The sequence below is a fragment of the Barbatula barbatula genome, assembly GCF_947034865.1.
Source record: "Barbatula barbatula genome assembly, chromosome: 11".
Classification (NCBI taxonomy): domain Eukaryota; kingdom Metazoa; phylum Chordata; class Actinopteri; order Cypriniformes; family Nemacheilidae; genus Barbatula; species Barbatula barbatula.
Genome location: NC_136774.1, coordinates 23,577,147 through 23,603,992, shown reverse-complemented (window position 1 = coordinate 23,603,992; position 26,846 = coordinate 23,577,147). Strand labels below are relative to the sequence as shown.

Sequence of the window (26,846 nt, the reverse complement as noted above, 5' to 3'; positions counted from 1 at the left end):
ATAAATGATTAGGTACAATATATACTGATTACAGTATGTTTGTGCGTTCTGACTGTCGAGAGTTTTGTGTACGGGTGTAACGGTGTCGTTCTTCAGTGCCGAGTTATACTGGAGCTCTGAACGCAGCGGCTCTCCGCTGGGAAACGTCAGGAGAGGAGATTTAGTGCCGATTTCACAAACACCCTCGTACCATTCCTCAGGCCACAGACCTACAACACAAACACACAAGCAGAAAGTAAAAAACACTCTTCACAACACACGTATCTGCACATCTCGCAGTAACACTGGTGTGATTTTATTTGGTTACCGGATCCTTCCACAGCAAACCCCATGACCACAGAATACAGCCAGAAATCTCTGAAGAGTTTCTGCAGACGCGGTTTGGCTTCTTTAATGGGATGCAATCGACGGGTTAACTGTAAAAATAACAAACACACAAACCCCCCGAAGGGTTAAAGTCATTGATTTCTTCTCTCTCGTCGCCATTCGAGTCATTCTTAAGTGGAACCCAAAAGAAAATATATAGAGAAATGTCTTAGCGGTTTTATGTTCATATAATGGAAGTTAATGGAGTTCGGTGTCGTTTGATGATCAACGTTCTTCAAAATATCTTATTTAGTGTTCTGCTGAAGAAAGAAACTCGCACAGGTTCCCTTTAAAGCAGAGGCTGTTTGAACTCAGTTCTGTTTGATCAGTGAAGACCCAAAGTCCAATTGAAGAACGTTATCACAAACAAGAAACTACAGAGGGAGAGAGAAGGTAAGAGGTTTACTCAAGCACTTAAACAACTTTGATAGCCCTTTCATTTAAAACATTTCAAGATTGAAGACATTTAAGCCTGTTTTGTTTTTCAGGATGTGGTTTATTTCGATCATAGCTGTAGTCTCTCTCCTGAGCGCCCCTGCTCTCGCTGGGGTAAAAGATCTCAGTTCACACTTCAGTGGACACCAGGTGGATGCCCGCGGACACGCTCCCGGTGGAGAAAACACAGACATTGAGTCCATTCCCCTGGACTTCCACCGTGAGAACACGGTCACGAATGATCTTCCTCTGGAAGGACTGGATGAAGAAGATTACATCGACTTTGATAAGATTCTAGCAGAAGGTGAAGACGACTACAGCGACGGTGATGCCATAGACGAAATCTCCACCCCGGCCCCTGACCTTGACCTATTTTCAGAACCCACAGACCCCAAAATACGGCGGGCACGCCTCTTACGCCTATTCAACGGGCGAACACGCCTGCAGCGCATCAACGTGGTCAACGGCCGATTTGGATTTAGGCTTTATAGAAAAATTCGCAATCGGCTCAACCAAACAGACAACATCTTACTGGCTCCTGTTGGAATCTCAATCGCGATGGGTATGATGGCTCTAGGGGCCGGGCCCAACCCTCAAGAACAACTCTACCAAACTCTGGGATTTTCAGAATTTGTCAACGCCAGCACTCAATATGACAACACGACCGTGCATAAGCTTTTCCGCAAGCTCACGCACCGGCTGTTCAGACGAAACTTCGGCTACACGTTACGCTCCGTCAACGATCTGTACGTGAGGCAAAACGTGCACATTCAGGATGGGTTCCGCAGCAGTGCCAAGACGTATTACTTCGCTGAGCCCCAGTCTGTTGATTTTTCTGACCCCGCTTTCTTGGTGAAGGCTAACCAACGCATTCAGAAGATCACGAAAGGTCTGATAAAAGAGCCGCTGAAGAGTGTCGAGCCCAACATGGTCGTGATGCTACTGAACTACCTCTACTTCAAAGGTACAGTAAATCCACGAAAACTCCATTCCAAGTAATTTTCGATTTGAAAAATGATGGTTGTCACTCAACACCAAATGCAGGCACGTGGGAGCAGAAGTTTCCAAAGGAGCTGACGCACTACCGGAACTTCCGTGTGAATGAGAAACAGCAGGTCCGTGTTCCTATGATGCAGAACAAGGGCAGTTATCTGGCGGCGGCCGACCACGAGCTGAACTGTGACGTGCTGCAGCTGCCATACACTGGAAACATCAGCATGCTCATCGCCGTTCCTCAGAAATTCTCAGGGATGAGATCTTTGGAGCAGGAAATATCACCAACCCTCATCAACAAGTGGCTCAACAACATGACCAACAGGTGACAAATAAAGTTCTTATGATTTATTTGATTGTATTTTATGTTTATTCAGCCTAGATGTGCAAGCACTGGCGAGCTTGTAGAGATGCAGCAGTGGTTCCAGAGGAGCACTGGTTCCCCTGGCTGCGTCCAGGTTCTCCCAAGGTTTTTTCCTCGGCACTGTTTGCACACTGGCTGTTACGTTAGGGAAAGGTTTGGTGTACGACTCACTTTCTTTTAATTTGAGGTAAAAAAATGGGACAATGGTTAGTGATGTGGTTTTGCAACGCATAAATGCAATAACACTGGTCTCAGTTCGCAGTATATGAAGCAAAGTACCAATATTTTTATAATTTTTTTTAGAAGGAAAGAAAAAGTAGAAAAGAAGTAGAAGTTTGTGTTAAGGGGTCAGGTGCTGGCGGAAGAGAAGTGCTGAAATAAAATAAAGATGCTGTAAAGGGTTCCTTGGAGCGATGCCACAGAAGAACCGTTTTGGGTTTTCCCCAAAGCATCATGCAGAGAACCATTTAGTGCCCAAAAGAACCACCTTAAAGAACCTTTTTGAACTACAAAGAACAGAAAGGTGCTACAGGTTCCTTAAGGAATGATTCGGCCAAAACAGGTTCACTTTTCTTTTAGGAGCGAAGGATAGAGATAACTCACTCGACTAAATCCTACCGTGCTTGATAAAAGATTCTTCGGATGGTGTGAAAATAAAATCATTCTTATTGGTGTGCTGTAGGACTCGTGAGGTGGTGTTCCCTCGGTTTAAACTGGAGCAGAGCTACGATCTGATCGAACACTTGAAAGAAATGGGCCTCACAGATCTGTTCACGGAGCAAGGAGACTTCACCCCCATGACCTCAGAGAAAGTCATCATTAACTGGGTAAGAGGACACAATGACACGGACACAAACACAGTTGGGTCTTCTTCACTAAAAGAAGATGTTTTGAGAAAAGGTTTTGTGTTCATACAATGGAAGTCAATGTGTTCAGTGTTTTTTTTTGGTCATCCACATACTTCCAAAAGTGTTCTTTTGTGTTCTGAAGAAGAAACAAACTCATACAGGTTTGATTTAGTGACGAATTAAGTGTAATTCTTGGGTGAACTATCCACATTTTTCTTCATAGTGTGGTTAAATTAGATCTCTAACAAAACATAAACTTTGACCTTTAAATTGCACCATCTCTCTCTCTCTCAGTTTAAGCATCAGGGCATCATCACAGTTAATGAAGAGGGAACCGAGGCAGCAGCATTGACACACGTGGGCTTTATGCCTTTATCAACACAGACACGTTTTGTCGTGGACCGGCCCTTTCTCTTCGTCATCTATGAACATCGTACAGGCTGTGTGGTCTTCATGGGGCGGGTGGTCGACCCGTCACAAAGCTAAACACATTCTCACACAACACACACACGCACAACCTGTCCTCAAGACGGTTTCATCATATATCAATGCAAGCATACATTTTACAAAACAGAGAATTGTTTCTGTGTCATGTTTTGACAAATGAGACTTTGGAAATGTAAGCACTGAAAATAAAACGAATAAAAACTGAAGTCCTCTGTTCAAAGGCTGAGTCAAAACATCCCTCGTGTACCAACAACACGGCAGGACATTTTGCAAGCCAGGTAAATATTTATCAGCGGAGTTAAAGTCTAACCGCACAAGCTCAAGATCTAATTACAAGGATTCACCCAAAACCAACAAATATAAATGCAATGACTGAAACCACATAAGCAAGAAAGTTATGTAGATAAATAAGACCCCTGGAAAAACCCTCTTGATTTCTGCACATTTACAAAAAATTATGTTTGCTATTTTAATGCAAACCTAACAATCAGTAAGAACAACACACAAGAATTCCTGAAAACATTTAACTGTAAGACACGTGTCACTGTGGGGACAAAAACTGACGTCCTCACGGCACAAAAGCTTATAAATTGTACAGAACAATCATTTTTGAAAATCTAAAAATGCAACATGTTTTCTAGGATCTTTAGGTTTACGGGATCAAATATACAGTTACAGGTATACAACTCATTACGCCTATGGACTGTCCCCATGGAGATAATAAACCAGACACGTGTGTGTTTGTGTATAGGTGTGTATCTTACCACAGCGATTACAGGAATAAGAACCCCTAGATTGCCAGCACTGCTGGATGCCTATAAGGGACAAGCACACGATTACATAATCACACATTCTGTGTATTATTTCTGATTAAAACTGAGCCAGACAAACACAGGCAGACCTTTAGGGCAGGACCTTTATCACTGGCCCGCTCACTCGCTCTCTTGCCCTCGAGTCCGAGCTGAACAAACAGCTCCAGCAGATTGACCAACAGCTCATCCACCAGCTGCTCGCCCTGAAGGTTAGCTGCGATATTGGCCAGAGCATTTACCACAGCTAAAGAACAGTGCCTACACACACACAAACACTTGATCTTGATACAGCAAAGATAATTATAAGTGCTACAAACTAACGCAAACTACATCTAAGACAAGACATAACGCTATAAAGAATCCTTATTCATCATTTGTTGTAATAACTTTATGCTCAAATGCCCCAATTAGGAGGTTTGGTCACATTTAGCTACTGTCAGTTTTTTTATAAACAATTATTGCTATGTAGTAAATTGATCTTTAATATGCAAAACAATAGAAGCTTTAGGACAGTTTGAGCCGCTAGATGTCAGTGTACCATAAGGTTTCTTTAAATGCAACCAAACTGCAGGACCCATTCAACAAATTGTTTATTTAATACAATTATAATACAGTAAAATAATAATATAAATAGTTCTATTATAAGCCACAAGGTGAAAGTAAACTGAGGGTCAGGTGCGTGCGCAACCGATGAAAGGGTCTATATTTATAATATAACTTCTTTATTTGTGTTTAAAATGTGATATTGCAATGTCTTCACAGGAACATGATGGGAACTTTTGAAAACTTTTTTCGATACAAATATGCAAGTTTATATATTTTTTATGGAAATTAATTTCAACTTTATCTTTCAACCCGGCACACGTGAGCACACACACACACACACCTGTATCCATGATCTTTGTAGTCTTTGGCAGCAGAATACACCACATTACTCGCTTTCACGCTGATCTGCTGAAAGAGATTCCAAACCTCCTGATAAATGTATTGCTGTAGCAAAATAAACACACACAGACGTGTTAGAGAAACACAACACCATCGACCATCTGCTCTCCTCAAATCACATTTCTAAGAATAAGCCGCAGCACACACACCGCAGTGATTCTTACATTTCCGGTGATGACCATACAGCCCAGCTGATCGATGATCAGAACATCCAGCTGTGACGGAGGCTGACAGAACTTCTGCTGTAAGATCTGCAGGATGGGCTCCATCACTTTAGGGCTGTCTCTCATCGCCACGGCGATGTGACCTAGCGCTCGGATCGTATGGTCCAGAATCAGATGGGCGTCCCTGGAGAGAGATTAACCTTGTCAACATCACTCGAAATAACAGACAGCCTGACAGAAAGAGAGTCTGTTTGTTTTCTCACTTGTCATTTTCTTGTGAGATGTAGAGGCGGTTTGACAGACTGGCTAAGAAAGCTTCCACTATAACAGGATCCATGGTGAGACCCGCTATGAGACATCTGTAAGAGGACATACAGAACCCAGAGACATCAGTGATGATATCCACTCATCACAGTCTCATTGTCAATCATTGAGATATGAATGAGATCACAAGAAATTAGTTCTGGCTGGACTGTGACCTGCAGATGTTGTCGATGGAGACGTCTCGGAGCTGCTCGTACATGGACGGCTGATCTTTTCTGTTACACAGCAGGTTAAGAGAGGAATGTGAATGCTCATTGGTCACATTGATTTTGATCCCGCCTCCTCCTAAAAATGTTAAAAGAGGATCTGCAGTCTGTTCTTCAGATACAGAGCAAGGACACACAGAAAGAGAACTGAACTCACCTGAGCTGTACTGAATGTGATACTTATAGAGTCTAATCAGCACCGCCGACGGCACCACAAGAAAATCTTTCAGAGACATCGTGGCCGAGTGAGCAATCACAGGAAAACACTCACACAGACGCCCTAAACCCTGCGACAGAGAGACAGACGGGTCACAGACGTCTTAAACTCTGCGAGAGAGAGACAGACGGGTCACAGACGCCCTAAACCCTGCGACAGAGAGACAGACGGGTCACAGACGCCTTAAACTCTGCGAGAGAGACAGACGGGTCACAGACGCCCTAAACCCTGCGACAGAGAGACAGACGGGTCACAGACACCTTAAACTCTGCGAGAGAGACAGACGGGTCACAGACGCCCTAAACCCTGCGACAGAGAGACAGACGGGTCACAGACGCCTTAAACTCTGTGGTGAGAGAGACAGACGGGTCACAGACGCCCTAAACCCTGCGACAGAGAGACAGACGGGTCACAGACGCCTTAAACTCTGCGAGAGAGAGACAGACGGGTCACAGACGCCCTAAACCCTGCGACAGAGAGACAGACGGGTCACAGACGCCTTAAACTCTGCGAGAGAGACAGACGGGTCACAGACGCCCTAAACCCTGCGACAGAGAGACAGACGGGTCACAGACACCTTAAACTCTGCGAGAGAGACAGACGGGTCACAGACGCCCTAAACCCTGTGACAGAGAGACAGACGGGTCACAGACACCTTAAACTCTGCGAGAGAGACAGACGGGTCACAGACGCCCTAAACCCTGCGACAGAGAGACAGACGGGTCACAGACACCTTAAACTCTGCGAGAGAGACATACGGGTCACTGACGCCTTAAACCCTGCGACAGAGAGACAGACGGGTCACAGACACCTTAAACTCTGCGAGAGAGACAGACGGGTCACAGACGCCCTAAACCCTGCGACAGAGAGACAGACGGGTCACAGACGCCTTAAACTCTGCGAGAGAGAGACAGACGGGTCACAGACGCCCTAAACCCTGCGACAGAGAGACAGACGGGTCACAGACGCCTTAAACTCTGCGAGAGAGACAGACGGGTCACAGACGCCCTAAACCCTGCGACAGAGAGACAGACGGGTCACAGACACCTTAAACTCTGCGAGAGAGACAGACGGGTCACAGACGCCCTAAACCCTGCGACAGAGAGACAGACGGGTCACAGACGCCTTAAACTCTGCGAGAGAGACAGACGGGTCACAGACGCCCTAAACCCTGCGACAGAGAGACAGACGGGTCACAGACACCTTAAACTCTGCGAGAGAGAGACGGGTCCCTGACGCCTTAAACTCTGCGAGAGAGAGACAGATGGGTCACAGACGCCCTAAACCCTGCGACAGAGAGACAGACGGGTCACAGACACCTTAAACTCTGCGAGAGAGAGACGGGTCACTGACGCCTTAAACTCTGCGAGAGAGAGACAGACGGGTCACAGACGCCCTAAACCCTGCGACAGAGAGACAAGCGGGTCACAGACGCCTTAAACTCTGTGGTGAGAGAGACAGACGGGTCACAGACGCCCTAAACCCTGCGACAGAGAGACAGACGGGTCACAGACGCCTTAAACTCTGTGGTGAGAGAGACAGACGGGTCACAGACGCCCTAAACCCTGCGACAGAGAGACAGACGGGTCACAGACGCCTTAAACTCTGTGGTGAGAGAGACAGACGGGTCACAGACGCCCTAAACCCTGCGACAGAGAGACAGACGGGTCACAGACGCCTTAAACTCTGCGAGAGAGAGACAGACGGGTCACAGACGCCCTAAACCCTGCGACAGAGAGACAGACGGGTCACAGACGCCTTAAACTCTGCGAGAGAGACAGACGGGTCACAGACGCCCTAAACCCTGCGACAGAGAGACAGACGGGTCACAGACACCTTAAACTCTGCGAGAGAGACAGACGGGTCACAGACGCCCTAAACCCTGCGACAGAGAGACAGACGGGTCACAGACGCCTTAAACTCTGCGAGAGAGACAGACGGGTCACAGACGCCCTAAACCCTGCGACAGAGAGACAGACGGGTCACAGACACCTTAAACTCTGCGAGAGAGAGACGGGTCACTGACGCCTTAAACTCTGCGAGAGAGAGACAGATGGGTCACAGACGCCTTAAACCCTGCGACAGAGACATAGGGGTCACTGACGCCTTAAACCCTGCGACAGAGACATATGGGTCACTGACGCCTTAAACTCTACGAGACAGAGACAGACGGGTCACAGACGCCTTAAACCCTGCGACAGAGAGACAGACAGGTCATCCTGTTATGTTCTATACCACACTGGTGTCAGATCTGACCATTTACCTGCAGACAGCAGATGAGCAGTGGCATGTGAGCGATGATGACTTTACTGGATGTTTTCGACTGAAGTTTCTCTGACAGTTTAGTACACAGGTTCTCTGCTCCTGAAATAAAATTCATGAAAATGTATTAATTCGATGATTAAATGATTCATCAAAGTTACATTTATCTTTTTGACCTCACTTTGAATAAAAGCATCAGCTAAATGCTGTAATGTAAAATGAAATGTGTTGTTTATGTATTACTCTATAAATAAATATATCAGCAATTGGCAGCGTGATGTAAACAGACCCTGCTCATCTTTGACAGCCCACACCATGAGGTCCACACAGGCGGCGTTGGCATGACAACGGAGCTTGAGAGGACTGGGTTCCCCCGGCAACCGCTCTTCATGCAGAACCCTCAGCAGCTCTGATTGGCTGCTGCTGAACTGCTCCAGCACAAAGTCATGAACCTCCGTCACAAAACCGGTCTGCACATCTGACCCGAACAAACACATGAAACATTCACACGATGAAGCGGAGGTCAAAGAAACTCACATACATCAGAGATGACATTTCAATCACCTTTGACATAATACAGCGTATCCCTCAACATCTTAAACACGCTGACATACAGCGGGTCACTGAACGCTTTATAGAAGAGATCAATGCCTGGATTGGCCTTCAAAAAAAGAGAAAGACAAAATGAATCCAAGACAAAACATAACAAAGACTTTATTTGGAATAACACACAGTTTGTATTGACTCAAGCAGAATGATGGCAGACTAATCATCAGCAACACCTCATTTCTGTTGGTCTTATGAGAGCGAAACTTCATGTAAAAATCAAAATAAGAAAACATGCTGTCATTCTACACAGGTACAAAGCAAACACAAAACTTTTTTTTCATCGCTTTAAATATATTCTGCAATGTAAGAAATGTCCTCTTACCTTCAATTGGTTGAATACCCAGAAAACATGTGTGAGTATTTGAATAAACAACAATATTTAATAACTAAAGCTTAATGTCTTAAGTTGTTGAAATTGTTACTTAGGTGCCAAACATCTGTTAACTGTTCATGTATATAAATAAACAAAACCATAAAAACATTGTTTAAACCTATAATTTTTATAGTATATAATGAATTGCCGTACTCAAATTAAGATTATAAAATATACACAAAGTTACTAATTCAACCAGTGAAGAGTTTATTTACAAAAACATATTCAGGTTTTTATTGTGTATTCCAATTACTATTAATCAAACTCTTTGTTTTTATGAAGTATCAATAAATTTGAAAAGTACAGCTAACAAACACAATAAAACACAATAAACAACAAGGTGTTCTCTTTTGATAAAAACTATATGTTCATTTAAAGTATATATAAAGTATATGTTCAGCTAATTGTAAGCATTTTGCCCGTCTCATAAACAGTTAGCAGATATCAGTGGTCTTTAAGGTTAAGCTCGTTGTCATGAAATCTTTCTCAAATGTTTGCGTTTTGAAGGTAGACTGCCGATGTTACAGACAGTTTAGGATTGTTGTGAGTTGGTCTTAGTGACTCAGGAGTCCTCTTCACAACATCTCACAGGTTTAGGAGCTAGTTTTAGTGCTAAAACGCTTTGTGAAATACTCTTAGCACAAACATTTAGGAGTCCTAAAATTAGGACAGACACACACACACATCATTTTTAAGAGTTCCTCTTAAATCAGATAGTTAGGAGCTACTTTTAGCTTCAAGATGTTTTGTTAATACGGGCCCAGTTCAATTTTTTGGGATTTGACCATTTCCTTCAAATAAAGTATCCTAAATGTCTTTTTTTGCTGTGTTTATGCAACATGTCATGTGAAACCCGTCAATAAGAGCCTCAGGATATTACCTGAGTCACCTCGGCAACAGCAGCATCCAGAGACTTCAGGAATGAATCGGACACAAACTGCATCACCTAAAGAGAAACTCTGTGTGTTACACTGAACTGAACCAAACAGCAGTTTATCAAGACACGACGATGTGTGTGTTTACCATGTCCAGCAGATCTCTCAGTATCTCCAGAGGAACGCTGATCTCTTGTCCACCGGCACCAGTGAAGAGTGGAGAGATGGAGAAGCTTGAACTGACTGTGGTGAAATAATAGTCTGGATTCACTGCACCTCCATCCGACAGATATGAACCTGACATCAAACAAAAATATTCATCATCACAATCGACCCGGTCACTCCCTCAACTTTCAATCTACACCAATAACTTGTTTCACTGTCGAGACTTCAGGTTTAGACAGAGATTTGACCCGTGACAGAACCTTAAATTACCTTCAAAATACTGTGGCCCCGGTGCTGTGGGTGAGCAGGTTGATGGGCCGCCTCGCTCCGAGCTCACCTGTCAATCAAACACGGATGTACATGTGTGACATTATATGATTGTGAACCTGACGCTGGCTCAGAGAGAATGTGGGTGTGCGTGGTGGTGACCTGCATGTCTGGGTGGGCGGCGGCGCTCTTGCGTCTCAGTGTGTCCCCCTGACACGCCGTGAGCAGAGAGCTGGGTAGGATGGAGCGAAAGTCGTTGAACGATCTCCTCCGAACGCCCTCGGTTTCCACGGAAACACGATGAGTTGGCTGCGTCGATCCTCTCGGGAACAGCTGCGAGAGGAGGGGCTCGCTGCCGTTACCATAGCGACCGAAGGCTCGAGTCACACCAAGAAGACAGGGCACCACATACCTGCACAGGTACACTGAACAAAAAAAACTGAGTCAGGTGTGTGTGTGAGAAGTGTACCAGGACATCATCAGCTCACCTTTATCATGGTTTTCAGGTGTTTGACAAAGCTCCAGGAGAGACCTCATAACACCCATCACAGCCTCCAGAATCTGATCATGAAATACAATTGAAGTGAAAAGGTGTCATGGAAGCAGACCTCCTTTACTAATATTCACAAACTGATGGTGTGAGGATGATGGGCGAGAGAGCAGACCTGTGAGCGAGACTCAGTGTCTCTCTGAGCTACATCAGACAGAAGAGTCGCCAGACAGAAGCTGAAGTTTTCTGCCATGGGAAGCGTCTCTGTAGACACAAAGATAAAACTTTTCTTCTGTATGAAATACAGAAACAAAGTGTTCAACACCATCACATTCACAAAACATCCTAAAGTGATGATATTAAAAAAGAAACAATATTTAACCAGAAAATTATTTACAGCAGAAAGAGATTGGAAGGAAAAAGGTGGATGAAAAAATAAGTTGACAATGGGCCTTATTCATGAAACATTCGTAAATTTGACGTAAAACAGACCTTACAGAAAACTTTCCTCAGGATTCACAAATACTTCTCAAATGTCAGATTCGGTAGTAACATGTGTGTATGGTAATGATTTCCAAGGCTATATGCTTACCAATAAATGAATCTATTAAACTGAGTCCACTAAAGCTAAAATAATAATACCCGGTGCTCTTCTGAAAACAACCAGCTGGTGGCGCATGAGAACACTTAGGATGCACTGTGCGTTAAGACTTGATTTTGAGTATGCAAAGATCCTTCGGACCGTGGTACGAAAATGTGCCGCCGCAATTCCTCCATTTTCACAATTCTGTACCGAGAGGTCAAGCTGTGACATACTGATCTTCTAAGGGTCTCACGCACTCACGTGATGCAAATTCGCAGGTCAGAGTTCACCAAACTTGAACTTTGCTACGCAGGGAAATGCAAAATATCGTTGAACGGCTTTGCGTTTCCGGTTCGTTGCATGCGTACGAATGGAAGTCAATAGATGGAAAAGTCAAGTGTGACCGCAGCATATTTCAGGAGATGCGTTAGTTGCTGTGATTTAGAATATCCGCAACAGCCTACTTGTTACTAGTATCCTATTTTAAAGAATTTTTTTAATATGAAAATGCAGTAACCATTAATATTAACTTCTCCATTGTTGTGTATGATGGTGGGTCAATGTAGTGTTTGTCCCGCCTCTCCTCCACTGTGATTGGACGGCTGTGTAAAAAAGGACAGTGACGAGCTCTGCGTTTTAAACAAAGTTAAGAAGTAAAGAAATGATGAAAGAACTCATGAAATATCCTTATGATACATAGTGCATCAACATGCAGTGCCATCAGTTTGTCTAGTAAAAGAACGTCACGTGCGGTTTTACGCACTATTTACAGGAGCAGGTGTACATTTCTTTGGTATCAACTAACATTTTGAAAATACAAACATTTTCATGAATCCTAAAATGTATGCAAGAATTACTTCACGAATGATCTACACATAAATGTGTTCATGAATGAGACCCATTGTCCGCTGTAAAGGAAAGTCATTTTGTAAATGAATAAATGTAATTCCAGAGGCAAAAGAAGATTTAGATGAAGGACTAAGAGTGTCTCAAAAAGGAGACAAAATCAGCAAACTTGGAATCTGTTTGTTTATTGTTATCCTTTATATATCAATGATCGATGAAGCTAAGCAATTCTTCAAGCTAGCAAAGCGTATCAGTAAAATCAAAGACTGAACGGACACAAGTAATCTCTTTCTGAATCAATAAATGTAAATGCTTGAAGTAATACTATGAGTGTGAATAATGAAGGTTAATGGTGTTTATTCTGAAGACACTAATGAGGCACATATTAAAGACAGACACTCAATCTGTTACCTTTATTCCTTCTTCCAGCATTCTCCTCCACCCACTGAACTCTGGGTAATCCCTTCAGTAGATTCAACAGGTAACTGACCACCATGTCCTTATGCTGAGAGAAAAATCAAAACAGTGTTGTGAGGGGATACTTCACCCAAAAATCATTATTTACTCGCCCTCAGGTTGTTTCAAACCTGCATAAATGTCTTTGTTTTGCTAAACACAAGGGAAGATATTGTGAGGAATGTCAGTAACCAAACAGATCTCATCCACTATTTACTTCCATAGTATTGGGATCTGTTTGGTTACTGACATCTCACAAATATATTCTGTGACCTGTCTTAACTGAATATAAATTGCCCAGAAATATCTTAAAATATATCAGTGGCATTGTTTTTTCTCGAGATGCACACGAGTAATGTTTTCTTCAAAGGCTTTTTCATAAAAGCGATATACATATCTTAATTTAACTAAGGCATAGTCTTGGCTTAAGCCAAGCCATGTCTCTGAAATCCGGCTTAAATGTGCTTAAAGTGACTTAAGCGACCGACTACTTTAATTCATCTGTGAATAACACAGCGATCTCGAGTCAGTACGACAGCTCCATTTCACCTGCAAATCTGACTCGACCAGGAACACGGCCAGAGCGATCACAGCATCCGTGCGCCGGACGTCTAAAGTGAAGACGCCGCGACTGTTGCATGGACACATGCATAATAATTTCTGCACCTGTGGAAGAAAGAGAGACTACAGTATTTCTTAACAATCCTAAACGATTTTCTTCATCTTGACACAGAGCTTTAATCTTAAACAAACATATGTAGCAATTATATTCCAAGTAAACGGTAACTCTTGTGCACTGTTTCATGAGCAGGATGAAAATCGATTATAATATGTGACGATTTAATCGGTTGAGACGTTACAATAATCGCAGTTCATGTTGTGACCACCAGGGGCGGTCTGTTCTTTTCTGCAAACTTGTTAACTGTGGATGTGCTGATATCTCTTAAAGTAAAATTTAGGAAAAGCACTTGTGCTATTCATTTTGTTTTAAAACTGCAATTTAGTTCTTTGACATAATGCGCAACATTAGAGAAATAATAAAAGGGCAGTTGTTCATGTTTATTCATTTAAAATCAAACCGTGCGATCAGAATCGTGAATCGTCATCTCTATGATTTAACATGAACTGTTTGCGTTTGTTCATTCTGCTCATGCCGTTATCGAGAAAACCAAAATGTTACTCAAATTTAAGAAAGAGAGTATCAGTCGACCATCTGCAGCATAAGAACACTGTGTTATAAGGATCTGAGACAGCAGGCAGTGGTGAAGAGGCTTCAAATAAACACTTGTGACGCAGCGTGTTTAAAGAGCGCGTGGCGGCTGTCTGACTGCACTGCGCAACATCACCGCATGGAATTAAACACAAGATGCATTTCTCATGCAGGAGTCTGCGGTCACAGCAGGACACGAGGATGTACAGTACACACCTGCTGCTGCTGCTTTCAAATGTATTAGAAACACAAGAACGTTTATAAAAGTGACATCACTCAGTGCCTGAAGAAAGCTGCGTCTGTTCAGCTGACACTGATAAACAAACAGCGCTTGAAACTTAATTGTTTATTTAAACACAACTATCAGCACCGACTATGGGTTCGTTTTGTTTATATCCGTGTTGGTTTAAAATCACTCCACATGAGACGTCACAAATGCTTTTAATGACTATGGTACAGTATTTGTTATAACATAATAAGAATAAACGATTCTTTTTCTATAATAAAACTTTATTTTCAAGGTAAACATCAGTGTGACATGACAAGGCATGACAGTCTGTCCGCGTCTGTGAAGCGCAAAAACAACAGCGCACTTTAATAGAATGTGCGCACCATCATCGTTGTGTTGCGCAACAAACTCTGCAGCGCCAGACACCTGTCGCACACAACAACAACAACAACAACACAACAACAACAACGCATTGATCTGCAACATGAACTCGACAGTGCAACAGAATAAGCGCGTGTCTGTCTCGTACCTTCTCCACGGGCGCTGGTCGGTGGGCGGCCAGTGATCTCGCGAGCGACAGCACAGTGTTAAAGTAGAACTCGCGCGTGCCGCCGCGCGTGGACATGATTCGCGAGACGCCAGGAGAGCTGACGTTTAAAACGCTTAAATCGTGATGATCGCTGCTGCCGAAGGGAAGCGCACCTCGATACGGCAAGTGCGAAGGCACAAATGATGGACCAGCGCGAGGAAGGCGTGTCGTGAAGCATCATCGGTGTGCACTTTTTATTGGCTCTCAAAGAACACACAACTAGACTTTTTATTATTTATAAAGCGCTTTCACGGAAAGTCTACATGATACTTCATAGCATAGTTTATTATCGTATTTAAGTATACTTAACAGTTTATAAATGTCAATACACTGTCGTTTTTTTACATCACTGTTGTCAGTAAATACTATTGTTTAGTACGTTTTTCCACTGGCATTTAGAGTATTATATATTAATATAATAGTTTTAACTGTGAGCCGTGTGTTGGGGGGAAAGTGAACGCGCTGAACACATATGTTTAGTGAGTCATTTTCAACATTCAAGCACATGACGTCACTCAGTCGCGCTAAGAAAGCTATAAGGACTGTAAGAATTTGTACTGCTTTTGATCTCTAAATGTGAATATATCTGTATTGTATTCTACTTCTTTTCTTTTTTTATGTATTTTTATTTCTTTTTTAATGTATTTTATTTAAGTATATATAAGTATATATTTGACCTATTTGTTGTTTATCATTGTTTTGGTTGATATTGTGTGATGTATACTTTCTCCTTTGTTATGTTCTTTTTCTAAGCATCAATAATAAAAAATAAAAAAGTAAATAAATAAATAAAAAAACATAAAACGGTCGAGGGTAGGAGACTGTGACGTCGCGGTGACGCCACCGGAAGCAGTTTCCGCACACGAGTCAGCTGACAGCGAGAGGACAACACATCAGAGGCGCGACTAAAGGTACGATTTTATCATCAAACCGGTTTATATATCGCGGTTTGACCAGACCGATCGATCGGGAAACAGCACGAGCTTTAAACCGGCTAAAGGTTTTATCGCAGGTTTGTTTGTAAGCTGAAGACTGCGGCTCCGGTGACCTGGGATAGAAAGGAACAAGCTCTAAATCGCATACGTTATTAAAGATGTGAAATACGTTTGTTGATTTAAGATTTTATATACGGCAATGTTTAAAAGGCTGATGATTGTTAAAAGAACACCATCGTAAATAGCACGGAATCCCACATCAACAAATACTGTAGTATGATATGGTATTTACTATAGTAAACTTTAGTCAAATCCTTTGGTACTATAGGAAATACCAAAGCATTTAAAGTCAATACTTCAAAACAGTATGCTTTAGTAATTATAATATTATAGTAAACTGTTTTAAAATCCTTTGGTACGATAGTCGAATTGTAATTGGCATACTATAGCATTTAAAGTTAATACTTCCAAACAATATGCAATATAAATATACTATACCATAGTATAATTAGTATGTAGTTGCTCAGCACTCTGTTGTGTGTTTCCAGTGTTTAACTCGATCTCAGGATGTCTGCCTATCACAAATCCGACAACCCTTTCGCCGATGATGATGAAGAGGAAAGCACAGGGCCGAGAAGAGGCTTTGACTTCGATGATGATCCTGAGGAGAGTTCACTGAGCCCAGCGGAGAGGAGACAGAGACAGCTGCAGAGAGAGGTGATGCACACAGCGCAGTCCACCGTGGACAGCAGCAACCGCTCCCTCGGCCTCATCTACGAGTCTGAGAAAGTTGGAACCGAGACAGCAGAGGTGAGAGGAAACTTTCAGACGGTCAAAGCTCGATGTCAGCCTATTTCTCTTTTCCAGGATACTCCCGATTTATCATTTAATTGGTCTTGATTCTCTCTCGACAGGAACTGATTCGTCAGGGTGAAGCTTTGAAGAGAACCGAGAGAATGATTGACAACATGGAGCAGGACATGAGGACGAGTCAGAGGCATATAAACAGCATTAAGAGTGTGTGGGGCGGACTGGTCAACTATTTCAAAGCCAAACCGGAAGCCAAACCTCCACAAAACGACCAGCCTGTGTCCTACGAAGGCGACAGCAGGTGAAGTTAACTAAACAAATATTTGAAGCCTTTAGAGGTTAACACACACTGATTGTTTGTATGTTCTCTCTGCTACTCTTTTAAACCCATTTTCAAATGTTTTAATTTGACACCTTTAAATGCAGGCCTTTAGAGTAAACCGTTTTGAGAAGGGTCATTTTGTCAATTCTATAAAAACGTTGTCTTTGACTTTAGTTTGCAGAATGCACTTTCAGAGAGCAGACAGCACGGAGACAAATATCAGGCCAGTCATCCAAACCTCAGGAAAATGGACACATCTGGTAAATAAAAACACATATATTTATACAAACCAGTCTGTTCGTCAGAATCACAGAACGAATGTTTGTTCAAACAGGATTTGGAGCTTCTGCGTCTCTGGATAATGGGCCGTCTGATCAGAACGGATATCCCAGGAACAAACAGCTGCGAGCTGCCCATCAACAACTAGACCAAAATCTTGGTGAGAAATGTAGTCTGTACAGATTTTGATGACAGATTTTAAAGACACTAACACTCGTTTCTGTCCAGATGAAATGTCGTTGGGTCTGGGGAGGCTAAAGAATCTGGGTCTGGGGCTACAGTCAGAGATCGATAACCAGGACGTTTCCTTGGACCATTTGCTTAATAAAGTCGACTCGATGGACGGCAAAGTCAGCTCCACCAACCGGCAGCTCAAAAACCTTAAATAGACTTGAAGACGTCATTTCCTGAGGATGTGGCCTGCATTGATCCATACTGGAAACACCTGCCCAGTACTTCCGTCAGCGCTGGTTTGATGTACTTTCCAAGAAAAGTTTGTGTGTATGAATGAAAATATTTAAAGATGTGATTTTTGCGATGTTGAGATATGAATCTTGCCTTTATTTGATCGTCGGTCCTCTTGCTATCAATATAAAAACATGGTTAATCCAGATTGTACACAACATGTGGATGTCACTGTGTGCAGGGTCAAAAGAAGATATATTAATAAGCAAAGAAGTCAAAGAAATACATAGCGTTTTTTAACTGCTGCCCTCAGCCAAATCAATGGTAAAACAATTAATTTCATCCCTTTTTTAAATTTCAGTCCACTCCTTTTATTATTTCCCTTTGAATGTATTCCATAAGGCGGTAAATTTGTCGTTAGTCTGATATTTTTATCATAATAGACCTTTAAGATTTGCCAGGTGTCCAAACCAGTCGTATGTGAGTAACAACGTGTGACAGAAACACGCTGGTCTGCCTTAATATTCACTCTTTTTTCAAAAGCATTTATAATTTTCATTTGTTTATCACAGCGTTTCAATATATTCTTTCTTTAGATTTACGCCTAGAACAGTACGTTTAAAAAAATACTATTGGTTTCACATCCCCTGAAATCTATTCAGGTTAAAACAAACAATTTCTGTGCTGAATGTGATCGTGAATAAAATGTTTTCTGTATTCAATAAAAATAATTGTGTGTTGAATGCATTGATATTGCTCTCAGAAATAATAGTTTCAGACAAAAAAAATGTAAAACATTAGTGGTTGTTTGAATACCACAATAAATGTATATAGTAATCATGGACAATGTTTTTAAATTAAAATGGTAATTATGATAGTAAACCGTATTTTTTGTTGGTCGGCTTGATTACGATTAAATTACAATAGTTTTACTCAGATCTCCTGGTTAAACTACTATATTGTGTACTGTATACAGTTTCAGTTCAATGGTACTTTTGTGGTTATTATGGTGTAACTACAAATTCCACATTTCTTTTCAATTTCGGTAGGGTTTATGTTAATAGTACTTTCAAGACCACACCAGCAGATGGCGACGGATTTGCATCTTGTGAAGTCGTAAACTTCAAGTTGTCTTTTACCACCGTTTGTTAAAGTTCTAGTTTATGTGAGAGAAAACCCGAAATATTTGACTAAAACATTCGAGAAATGCTTTACAGACAGACGAGACTTACAGTTCACACATATTCATTAGCATTCCCAGCGTGCACAGCTGCGCGCGAGCCTCACAACTCAAGTTAACGGCTCGCGTGAGACGCGCGAAACTGGCGGGCGGCTGTTTTCACTCAGGTACGTTTGAGAAATTCTTATGTAATCGGTTTACTCGTCATGTCACGTTATAACCTCTAAAAGTAAAGCTGGAGTTGTATAAAGAATGTCTCCTGAAAGAAACACATTTAGAGAAAAACACGTTTATCTCTCAGTGTTAGCGAGGAGTGACTGGTAAAACTGCACATAAAACACATAAATCTTCTCTGTTAACGTTTACTTTCAGTATTACATAGCTTCCCTCGTGTTTGGACAGTGATATCAATGGTTGGTCTTGGCTGGGCCATCAACCCCTTTCAACCCCTAATCCCAGGATCCACTGCTGTCAGTCCTTATAAAGCATGACATGTTTCCTGCCTCTGTTATCCAACCCGATGAAAGACTAAAACTGTACAAACCTACAGAATTCAACTCTATAAAAGCATCAAACTTTACTTTTGGTGACAGAGTCCAGTTGTTAATGGACACCAAACACATGTATTATTAAACCCAACTCATCGTGTCTACTCACAGATTAGCAAATCCTTCAATGAGCTCATTTGTTGTCTTATCAACATGTCACCGTGTTTATTGTCGATCATGGACCTTTTCTTATTTGTATTGTATATTGACATTAGAAAGAAAACAAGAGGTGGTGCCAGACCGGACCACATCCATCCATCCATCCATTTTCTTCCGCTTTTCCGGGGCCGGGTCGCGGGGGCAGCAGTCTTAGCAGAGATGCCCAGACATCCCTCACCCTAGACACTTCCTCTAGCTTTTCCGAGGGGATACCGAGGCGTTCCCAGGCCAGCCGGGAGACATAGTCCCACCAGCGTGTCCTAGGTCTTCCCCAGGGTGTCCTCCCGGTCGGACGGGCCTGGAATACCTTCCGGGGAAGGCGTCCGGTAGGCATCCGGAACAGATGCCCAAGCCACCTCAGCTGTCCCCTCTCGATGTGGAGCAGCAGCGGCTCTACTCCGAGCTCCTCCCGGGTGACCGAGCTTCTCACCCTATCTCTAAGGGATCGCCCAGCCACCCTGCGGAGGAAGCTCATTTCTGCCGCCTCTATCCGGGATCTTGTCCTTTCGGTCATGACCCAAAGCTCATGACCATAGGTGAGGGTAGGAACGTAGATTGACCGGTAAATTGAGAGCTTCGCCTTGCGGCTCAGCTCTTTCTTCACCACGACAGACCGGTACATCGACCGCATTACTGCAGAAGCTGCACCGATCCGTCTGTCAATCTCCCGTTCCATCCTTCCCTCACTCGTGAACAAGACCCCGAGATACTTAAACTCCCCCCCTTGAGGAAGGAACTCTCCACCAACCAGAAGTGGGCAAGCCACCCTTTTCCGACTGAGGACCATGGCCTCGGATTTGGAGGTACTGATTTTCATTCCAGCCGCTTCACACTCGGCTGTAAACCGTCCCAGTGCATGCTAATAATTTTTTTCTTACATATGCAAGTCGTTAATTATTTAACTACTGAAGCATAAGCTTGAAGATCAAAGTATTTTCAAGGAAATGACCAACATTTGATTCGTCCAAACAATTGACTGGTCGTGTATGTTGCTTGTTTGGAATCACCGATCAGGTTCAAGTCCATTACCGCCTACAAGCTGAACGTCTTCACTGTATTCAGTGTGCCGGTGAGGACAGGAATGTAAAAAATGCCCAAAATATATATCATGAGCATATCATTTGTGCAGACGGTGTGTATATGTACACACAAGACAAACCCTTTGATCTATAATGACCACATGCACACTAAATACCTGCTGTTTGTCTGTGGGCTGGGCTTTCAAACTGAGTTTACAAGAAAAAAACGAAACAATAAGCAAGCAGTAAAATTAACGTAATATAAGGAAAAGAGAGATAGGGGTGTTTAATGAATAGATAAAACAATAACATCACAAATAACAAAAGTATAGAATATAGCATCTATAAAAGTGAATCAGTTAAAATATTTGAAAGTCAATCAAATACTTACGCAACAAAATTGAAACCTAGAAAGGATGGATTTGGCACAGTTCTTATACAGTATATGTGTGCATACGTGAGAATCGCTACTGTACGTATTGAGATGCTGTAATAATAAATACAATAAAAGTTCTGAGAACCAGGTGGGATTTACTGGTGACGTTGGCGTTACACACCTGGTCCCATTGTGTGGTTTAGTTTAACCCCCCTTCCCCTTTCTTTGGCCATTTCAACAGATCGCCAAGAATGCGAGCTGCTTGCCAAACGTTAATTCTGCAGCAACGAGTAACACACGATCATACTGTCATTTGCAAATTTGACTAATAATAGTCAAGTAAGGCCGGTGCCGATTGTGAACATATGAACTGTACCCCAGACCCCAAGTAGATTTGGTTTAACTCACATTAATTGTGTCGGCACAGATCATAATGAATTTTAAAACGAAAATTCCACGGCAGGATAGAAAGATCTCCAGAGAATGCGATACAAATACTAAGAGAGACATTCATATACAATAGCCATCCATTCAGCTACTTGTGCATTAATAAATGAAAAACACGCAACCATACCGCAAATACACACACACACACACACACACACACACACACACACACACACACACACACAGTCACTCAGAATTTACATTCAAACATATAAAAGTACATATGAAATGAGAAGTAATACAAGATACAAGGCATCATCAAAAACAGGTGCGGGTGCATTTTGGAGGTAGAGTTCAGAAAAGCGTGATTGCGTTTTGGTTCGGTGGGGGCGGAGGACACGGGGTTGACAGATGTGCTGTAGAGTTTTCATTGCTTAGATTATGGACAGAATTTGGCTTCAGAAAGCAGGAGGAGCTCCAAGACTCTTTGGATCAATCACGTCCCTCGTAAAAATGCTTTGAAGGTTCAGACAAATAGCAAGGAATAAGGTGGACATTGGCAGCTCTCAGTGAAGGATTCTCGAACCCACGACCCTGTGCAACCTGGTGCCGATGCAGCCGCCCAGAAAGTTCTATTGAAAGAGACAATCACATCACACACCGGTGCAGAACTTTATTTCGTTGCGAGGAGGATGTGCATGCGTGTGCACGCGTACCTGACGTTCTGCAGGCCGTCTCCACGGCAGCGGTTGTCGGTCGCCATGGCATCACTCTGACACTCGACGCATAGGGTACGCTCACGCACCAGCTTGGCACTCCACACCTTCACCTTACACGCTGAACTCGCCTGCTTCACACGCATGTTCACGCAATAACTGCAAGAGATAGAGATAAATTGAGTATTAAGACTGACTTTCAATAACATTTAATCATACTCTATATCAAATGCTGTGACCTTACATGTGTAAATGTTTATTAGTTCTTAAATGGTGGTATATTGGCACATGAATGTAAATTGTGTTTAATGTTTTATATAATAATTTTATGCTTTTTGTTACGTTTTTGAAACTGGAAGCCCACTGTAAATTTCCACTTTACAGAAAAAGAAAAAGGCTAGTTATTTACTAAATTCTGATTATCATCAACAGTTATTCTGTGGTTTTATTTCAGATAGATTTTTGAAACATGTGAGTGAGAGAGAGAGAGAGAGAGAGAGAGACAGAGAGAGAGAGAATATAAGACCATGTCAACAAACACACGCCATGGAGGAGGAAGAGATGCCAGTCATAAAGCAAACTAATTAAATCCAGTGTGGGAGACCTTGGTTATAGGACTTCTACAGAACACACGCAGTCACACATACATTGCCTTTGACTTCTGTAGTTTTTATTATGAACTAACAGTATTATCTGTTCCTTTGGTTTACCCAACCCTCACAGAAACGTTTTGCATTTTTAACATTTCAGGTAAGCGTCATTTAGTAGGTTAATAATCAGTTTCTCTCATGGGGCTTAATGTAGCTGATCTCAGGTCCTTGTGGACACACACACACATCATTGTGAAACTGTATACCTGTGATTAATGAGAGACTCGTCTCTGGGATTTCCTGTCTCTACTGAAAGAACCTCAGATATCCATTTTAATCTCATTTCATGTGAACATGCACCTGCTGTTTAATTCTAGCTACAGTAATTCCCATGTTGATCAAACACACAGAAATAATGTCACACAAACACCTGCAGTCCTTTCCACAGTCAGGAGGATATATGAAGTGATAAACAGACCGGCTTCAGAAATGTACTTAAATATTAAAATAAAGACAATCATAGACCAGGATACATACAGTCTTAATTGCAACTGTGTTACAAATTCACTCGTATACACAGACACACAAAAATCTATGACTGTCAGCTGTTTGGTGATTCTATGAAGTAAATCCAGAAATTTACATTTCAAAGGCCAAAGTACAGCAGAGACCTGGAAATGAGTTAGAACAACTCGACTCAACGCAGAGATAAAACTAAAGCTGAAAACATTACATACAGTTTTCATATTCATTATGTCTGTAAGAGTCACAGTAACACTGTTGATGTTTAGACTGTCACTGTGTCCTTCTAGTGTCGATTATAGATGAGTTCAAGGCCTTCAGCTTTTTCAGAATGTGTTCATGTATTAATGTAGCATTGTCTTGTTCTTTTCCCTTAAGGCTTTCTATAATGTTTCATGGGTCGTACCTTTTCTTCTCCTCCTTCATGAGCATGTGTGGTCGTCTCCAAGGGTCCTTAAAGTTCCGCTTGAATGAGTCAGGCAGGATTTTGGCCACCTCTGAGGAGGAAGAGAAGATCAAGATAATGAAAGAGCAAATCAGCCGTGTCCTCCTGAGACTAAACACAGCGAGACAACGCACACACATGCGCTAACCCCACGTGCACAGAGGAAGTTTTACACATTTTAAGAGATGTCCCGCAGTCTGACCTTCTCTACTTCTAATAAAAGTCCATATTGTTAAAAAAAATAGAATTTAAAAACAAATGTACAGTTTCCTTACAGTACTTTTGTAAATGTAAAATCTCGATTTATGTGATATTCCTAGAATCAGATTTTACGGCATCCTTGACCTAACTGTGCATTCACACCGCCGCCATCGAGAACGTCGAAGTGGCCGGAACTCATTCATTTTCAAAGAGAGCCGGCAGGGGTGCGTCTTGGCCGTCGAGTTGAAATCAGGTCAACGTTATGGTAACGAGCTATGACACGGTGCGGTGGCAGCCAATCGGCACTTAGAAGTCCACCGCTCGAGGATTCCAGAAAACAAAGCCCTTTAAACTTTGGTTCTGACCACATACGTCAGAGCATCCACGAATCTTTCTACAGTGTTGTTGGCAGGGCGGCCAGAGCGATTTTTGACAGCGGTGGTATGAACACAATCCTGTTAGCATCTAATATTCATATAAAGATTTACTGTATATTTGGAACAGATTTGGGGTGGGGTGTTACCTTTAGCTGCACTGCAGGTCTCAGAGTGTGCGAGACAGCCTCTGCGCTGTTTGAGATCAGGACACGGTTTGCCTCCATTACGTGGGGGCGTGGCTACCTGTCGACTCCGCTCGGTTGTTCCCTCCCCGCAGACAGATGAACACGGAGACCAGGGACCCCACTGTCTCACCTCACAGTCAAAAGCTACTTAGAGAAAAGAGAGAGAGAGAGAGAGAGAGAGAGAGTCATACCCATCCTCTTTATGGAGAGGCTCGGAGATGACGTATTTTGTATGCAAACACAGAAGCGAGTTAGCATTGTAGGACTTCCTGTTCGATCGCTCCAAAGTCTTTACCTTTTTTGAGTGGGTTTTTGGTTAATTGCACGAAATAAGGTGATAAACTTATTCTATGACATAAAACACCAGTTATAACCCACTTGTGATTTTTAATCACCGCTCGTTTGTACGGTGTCTCTAAAGCCTCGGTCACACTTGACTTTTCCCTCCATTTACTTACATTCATACGCATGCGACCGACCAACGATATTTCACTGCATAGCAAAGTTCATGTTTGGTGAACTCTGACCTGCAAATTTGCGTCACCTGAGTGCTTGAGACCAATAGAAGATCAAAACGTCCCAGCGTGGCCTATCGGTACAGAAATGTGAGCAATGGATCCCGGCCATTTTCGTGCCACCATCCAAACGATCTTCGAATGGTCTAGTCAAGTCTGACCGCAGCTTTATTTGTCGGATGCGAAAAAACTCATAAAATTGAACCCAGTCCGAAATTTTATGACTGACGAAAATATCGGCGTCAGTGTGTAAATATGATTGACACAACGTGAGGTCGTATTTACTTTGTAACGTGCAGAAATTTCAGACGCAATTTCGGACTCAATGTGCAATGGCCTTTAGCCTACAAAAATACATAATCTCTGAGCCTCTCTATTAAATAACTTTTAAAATGTTTTACGTACATTCATTCAGGTATGATGGAAGTAAAATTGAAGTGAGAATTAACATAGAGAATGCATAAACACACTGTGTGTGTGTGCGCCGTGACATCATACACACCCATCACACACATAAAGCAGAAGACATTCGCTGGGATCTCAATAGTACAGCTGCTCTTTCATGTGGAGTAGAGACACATGCAAGCCTCCCGACCGCTTAACATGGGTCACAAACTGCAAATTTGGAAACATTCATAGATTCGTTTGTGGCACATTTACTTTGTGGAAATTGCTGTGCATAGTGCACAAATATCTATAAATATAGTGCTGGTTTTTGCAATCATTTAACATCATGTCTCGTGTATCCACAGATAGAAGCAGAAAGATCCAGTTTTCTCAGGACCCCAGTGTGACTGCCTACAGCGCTGTAACATGTGCTTATTTTATCCATCAGAACAGCCGTAACACACGAACACAGCTGGCGTGCACATGAACTCTATTGTACCATCAGGTATTTGTACACACAATCAGAACCAAGTACCTGACCCTAACCCTTAAGGCCATTGCACATAGAGTCAGAAATTTGCAGATGTGCCTGAACCAGAAGTCTTGACCCTCAAACAGCCCTTTAAAAGGGTCTCAGAAAGTGAGGACCGGCCAAAATGTCATCACTTTACTCTCTTAGCCCTCACACAGCTGGTCTTATAAGATGGTCCTGATAAAGATCGATGTACAGACACACACACCCATGGCCACATTAAGGGCATCTCACCTTTAGTTCGGACCAATGGCAAAAAATTATACATTAAAGCATTTTTCAGTGCTGTTGGTTCCTTTTCACACCGCGCTGATTGCTTTGGTCCAAACCAGTTGAAACAAACCAAAATGCAGTCAAATGACAACATCCACATCACTCGCTGGCGAGATCGGATTTCCTAAACTGCTTTTTTAAACAAAATAAACTCACCATCTACATCACTAGACGGTGCTAGCATCAATCACATCATTGTTAGTGGCGATCTTAACAACATCCACCGGGGTCAGTGTCCGTTTTTTTCCCCAAGTACATTATCGAGGTCATCGTACCAGGAGAACTTGTACATCCCACACTTTGATGTACTGCTGGCGGAGTTTCTTAACCTTATCCCGGCTTTGTTCCACAGATCTATTAAACCCCATTCCCGGAGTATACATCGCGCTTTTCTTGTGAGTTTTGCAAGGTCAGATCACGTTCTCACCACAAACGGACCGCTCCACGGTTCGGTTGAAAGCGTACTGAGACCACCTCTTCAATGATGTCTCGTGACCCTTATTTGGTCCGCTTTTGGTGCGCAATCAAGTGTGATTGCTGCATTCACACCTGCCCAAACGAACAACACAAAGAAGAAAAAATGAAGTCTAGTACGTTTCAACCGTAAT

General features: G+C 42.6%; 5 protein-coding genes across 9 annotated transcripts in view; 2 read left to right on the top strand and 3 right to left on the bottom strand.

Moving 5' to 3' along the window:
• pi4kab (phosphatidylinositol 4-kinase, catalytic, alpha b) overlaps positions 1-15,239 on the bottom strand; it is a 30,239-nt gene extending 15,000 nt beyond the window's left edge. The window contains exons 1-21 of one of the 3 annotated variants that reach the window (XM_079467594.1): positions 15,016-15,239; positions 13,597-13,713; positions 13,003-13,096; positions 11,338-11,426; positions 11,161-11,233; positions 10,835-11,097; positions 10,676-10,742; positions 10,389-10,537; positions 10,246-10,311; positions 8,948-9,044; positions 8,673-8,861; positions 8,385-8,485; positions 6,062-6,191; positions 5,854-5,983; positions 5,638-5,733; positions 5,360-5,558; positions 5,152-5,255; positions 4,355-4,523; positions 4,218-4,268; positions 308-416; positions 73-209 (exon numbers count right to left, since the gene is read on the bottom strand). In XM_079467594.1, the coding sequence (XP_079323720.1) occupies positions 73-209; positions 308-416; positions 4,218-4,268; positions 4,355-4,523; positions 5,152-5,255; positions 5,360-5,558; positions 5,638-5,733; positions 5,854-5,983; positions 6,062-6,191; positions 8,385-8,485; positions 8,673-8,861; positions 8,948-9,044; positions 10,246-10,311; positions 10,389-10,537; positions 10,676-10,742; positions 10,835-11,097; positions 11,161-11,233; positions 11,338-11,426; positions 13,003-13,096; positions 13,597-13,713; positions 15,016-15,111 (2,526 nt within the window). In that variant the 5' untranslated portion in view covers positions 15,112-15,239. The remainder of the gene's footprint in view (positions 1-72; positions 210-307; positions 417-4,217; positions 4,269-4,354; positions 4,524-5,151; positions 5,256-5,359; positions 5,559-5,637; positions 5,734-5,853; positions 5,984-6,061; positions 6,192-8,384; positions 8,486-8,672; positions 8,862-8,947; positions 9,045-10,245; positions 10,312-10,388; positions 10,538-10,675; positions 10,743-10,834; positions 11,098-11,160; positions 11,234-11,337; positions 11,427-13,002; positions 13,097-13,596; positions 13,714-15,015) is intronic. The other 2 variants (XM_079467595.1, XM_079467596.1) reach the window with 2 other exon arrangements.
• Positions 204-4,195, top strand: serpind1 (serpin peptidase inhibitor, clade D (heparin cofactor), member 1). Its single transcript, XM_079467597.1, has 5 exons — positions 204-759; positions 855-1,765; positions 1,846-2,119; positions 2,841-2,985; positions 3,301-4,195. Exons 2-5 carry the CDS (start codon positions 856-858, stop codon positions 3,490-3,492), a joined length of 1,521 nt encoding a protein of 506 aa, XP_079323723.1. The 5' UTR covers positions 204-759; position 855; the 3' UTR covers positions 3,493-4,195.
• A 644-nt stretch (positions 15,240-15,883) lies between the features above and the next one.
• snap29 (synaptosome associated protein 29) lies at positions 15,884-18,873 on the top strand. 3 transcript variants are annotated; one of them, XM_079468514.1, is made up of 6 exons: positions 15,884-15,986; positions 16,559-16,820; positions 16,925-17,121; positions 17,317-17,402; positions 17,477-17,581; positions 17,650-18,873. In XM_079468514.1, exons 2-6 carry the CDS (start codon positions 16,578-16,580, stop codon positions 17,808-17,810), a joined length of 792 nt encoding a protein of 263 aa, XP_079324640.1. In that variant the 5' UTR covers positions 15,884-15,986; positions 16,559-16,577; the 3' UTR covers positions 17,811-18,873. The 3 variants fall into 3 exon arrangements, with proteins under 3 accessions (XP_079324640.1, XP_079324642.1, XP_079324641.1); XM_079468516.1 differs by having other exon boundaries at positions 15,968-16,294; positions 17,650-18,712; XM_079468515.1 differs by having other exon boundaries at positions 15,971-16,087; positions 17,650-18,712.
• Positions 18,874-20,615: 1,742 nt separating this feature from the next.
• Positions 20,616-24,726, bottom strand: LOC306900849 (somatomedin-B and thrombospondin type-1 domain-containing protein; the record flags this gene model as incomplete). Its single annotated transcript, XM_079468164.1, has 5 exons — positions 20,616-22,127; positions 22,212-22,370; positions 23,730-23,820; positions 24,493-24,675; positions 24,723-24,726. The coding sequence occupies 5 exons, from the start codon at positions 24,724-24,726 to the stop codon at positions 22,022-22,024; spliced, it is 543 nt and encodes a 180-aa protein (XP_079324290.1). The 3' UTR covers positions 20,616-22,021.
• A 2,055-nt stretch (positions 24,727-26,781) lies between these two features.
• Positions 26,782-26,846, bottom strand: part of cltcl1 (clathrin, heavy chain-like 1) — a gene marked incomplete at its 3' end in the record, with an annotated part of 17,393 nt that continues 17,328 nt past the window's right edge. Inside the window, exon 32 of the mRNA XM_079468163.1 lies at positions 26,782-26,787. Coding sequence (XP_079324289.1) covers positions 26,782-26,787 — 6 coding nt within the window. The remainder of the gene's footprint in view (positions 26,788-26,846) is intronic.

What these genes read in the sequence shown, in the direction of transcription:
- snap29 (XM_079468514.1), top strand. Translation starts at nt 16,578, where the DNA reads ATGTCTGCCTATCACAAATCCGACAACCCTTTCGCCGATGATGATGAA. An exon ending in TTGGAACCGAGACAGCAGAG is followed by an intron (nt 16,821 to 16,924) that starts GTGAGAGGAAAC and finishes CTCTCTCGACAG; the next exon opens with GAACTGATTCGTCAGGGTGA. An exon ending in CAGGAAAATGGACACATCTG is followed by an intron (nt 17,403 to 17,476) that starts GTAAATAAAAAC and finishes TTGTTCAAACAG; the next exon opens with GATTTGGAGCTTCTGCGTCT.
- serpind1 (XM_079467597.1), top strand. Translation starts at nt 856, where the DNA reads ATGTGGTTTATTTCGATCATAGCTGTAGTCTCTCTCCTGAGCGCCCCT. An exon ending in CTCAACAACATGACCAACAG is followed by an intron (nt 2,120 to 2,840) that starts GTGACAAATAAA and finishes GGTGTGCTGTAG; the next exon opens with GACTCGTGAGGTGGTGTTCC. An exon ending in AGAAAGTCATCATTAACTGG is followed by an intron (nt 2,986 to 3,300) that starts GTAAGAGGACAC and finishes TCTCTCTCTCAG; the next exon opens with TTTAAGCATCAGGGCATCAT.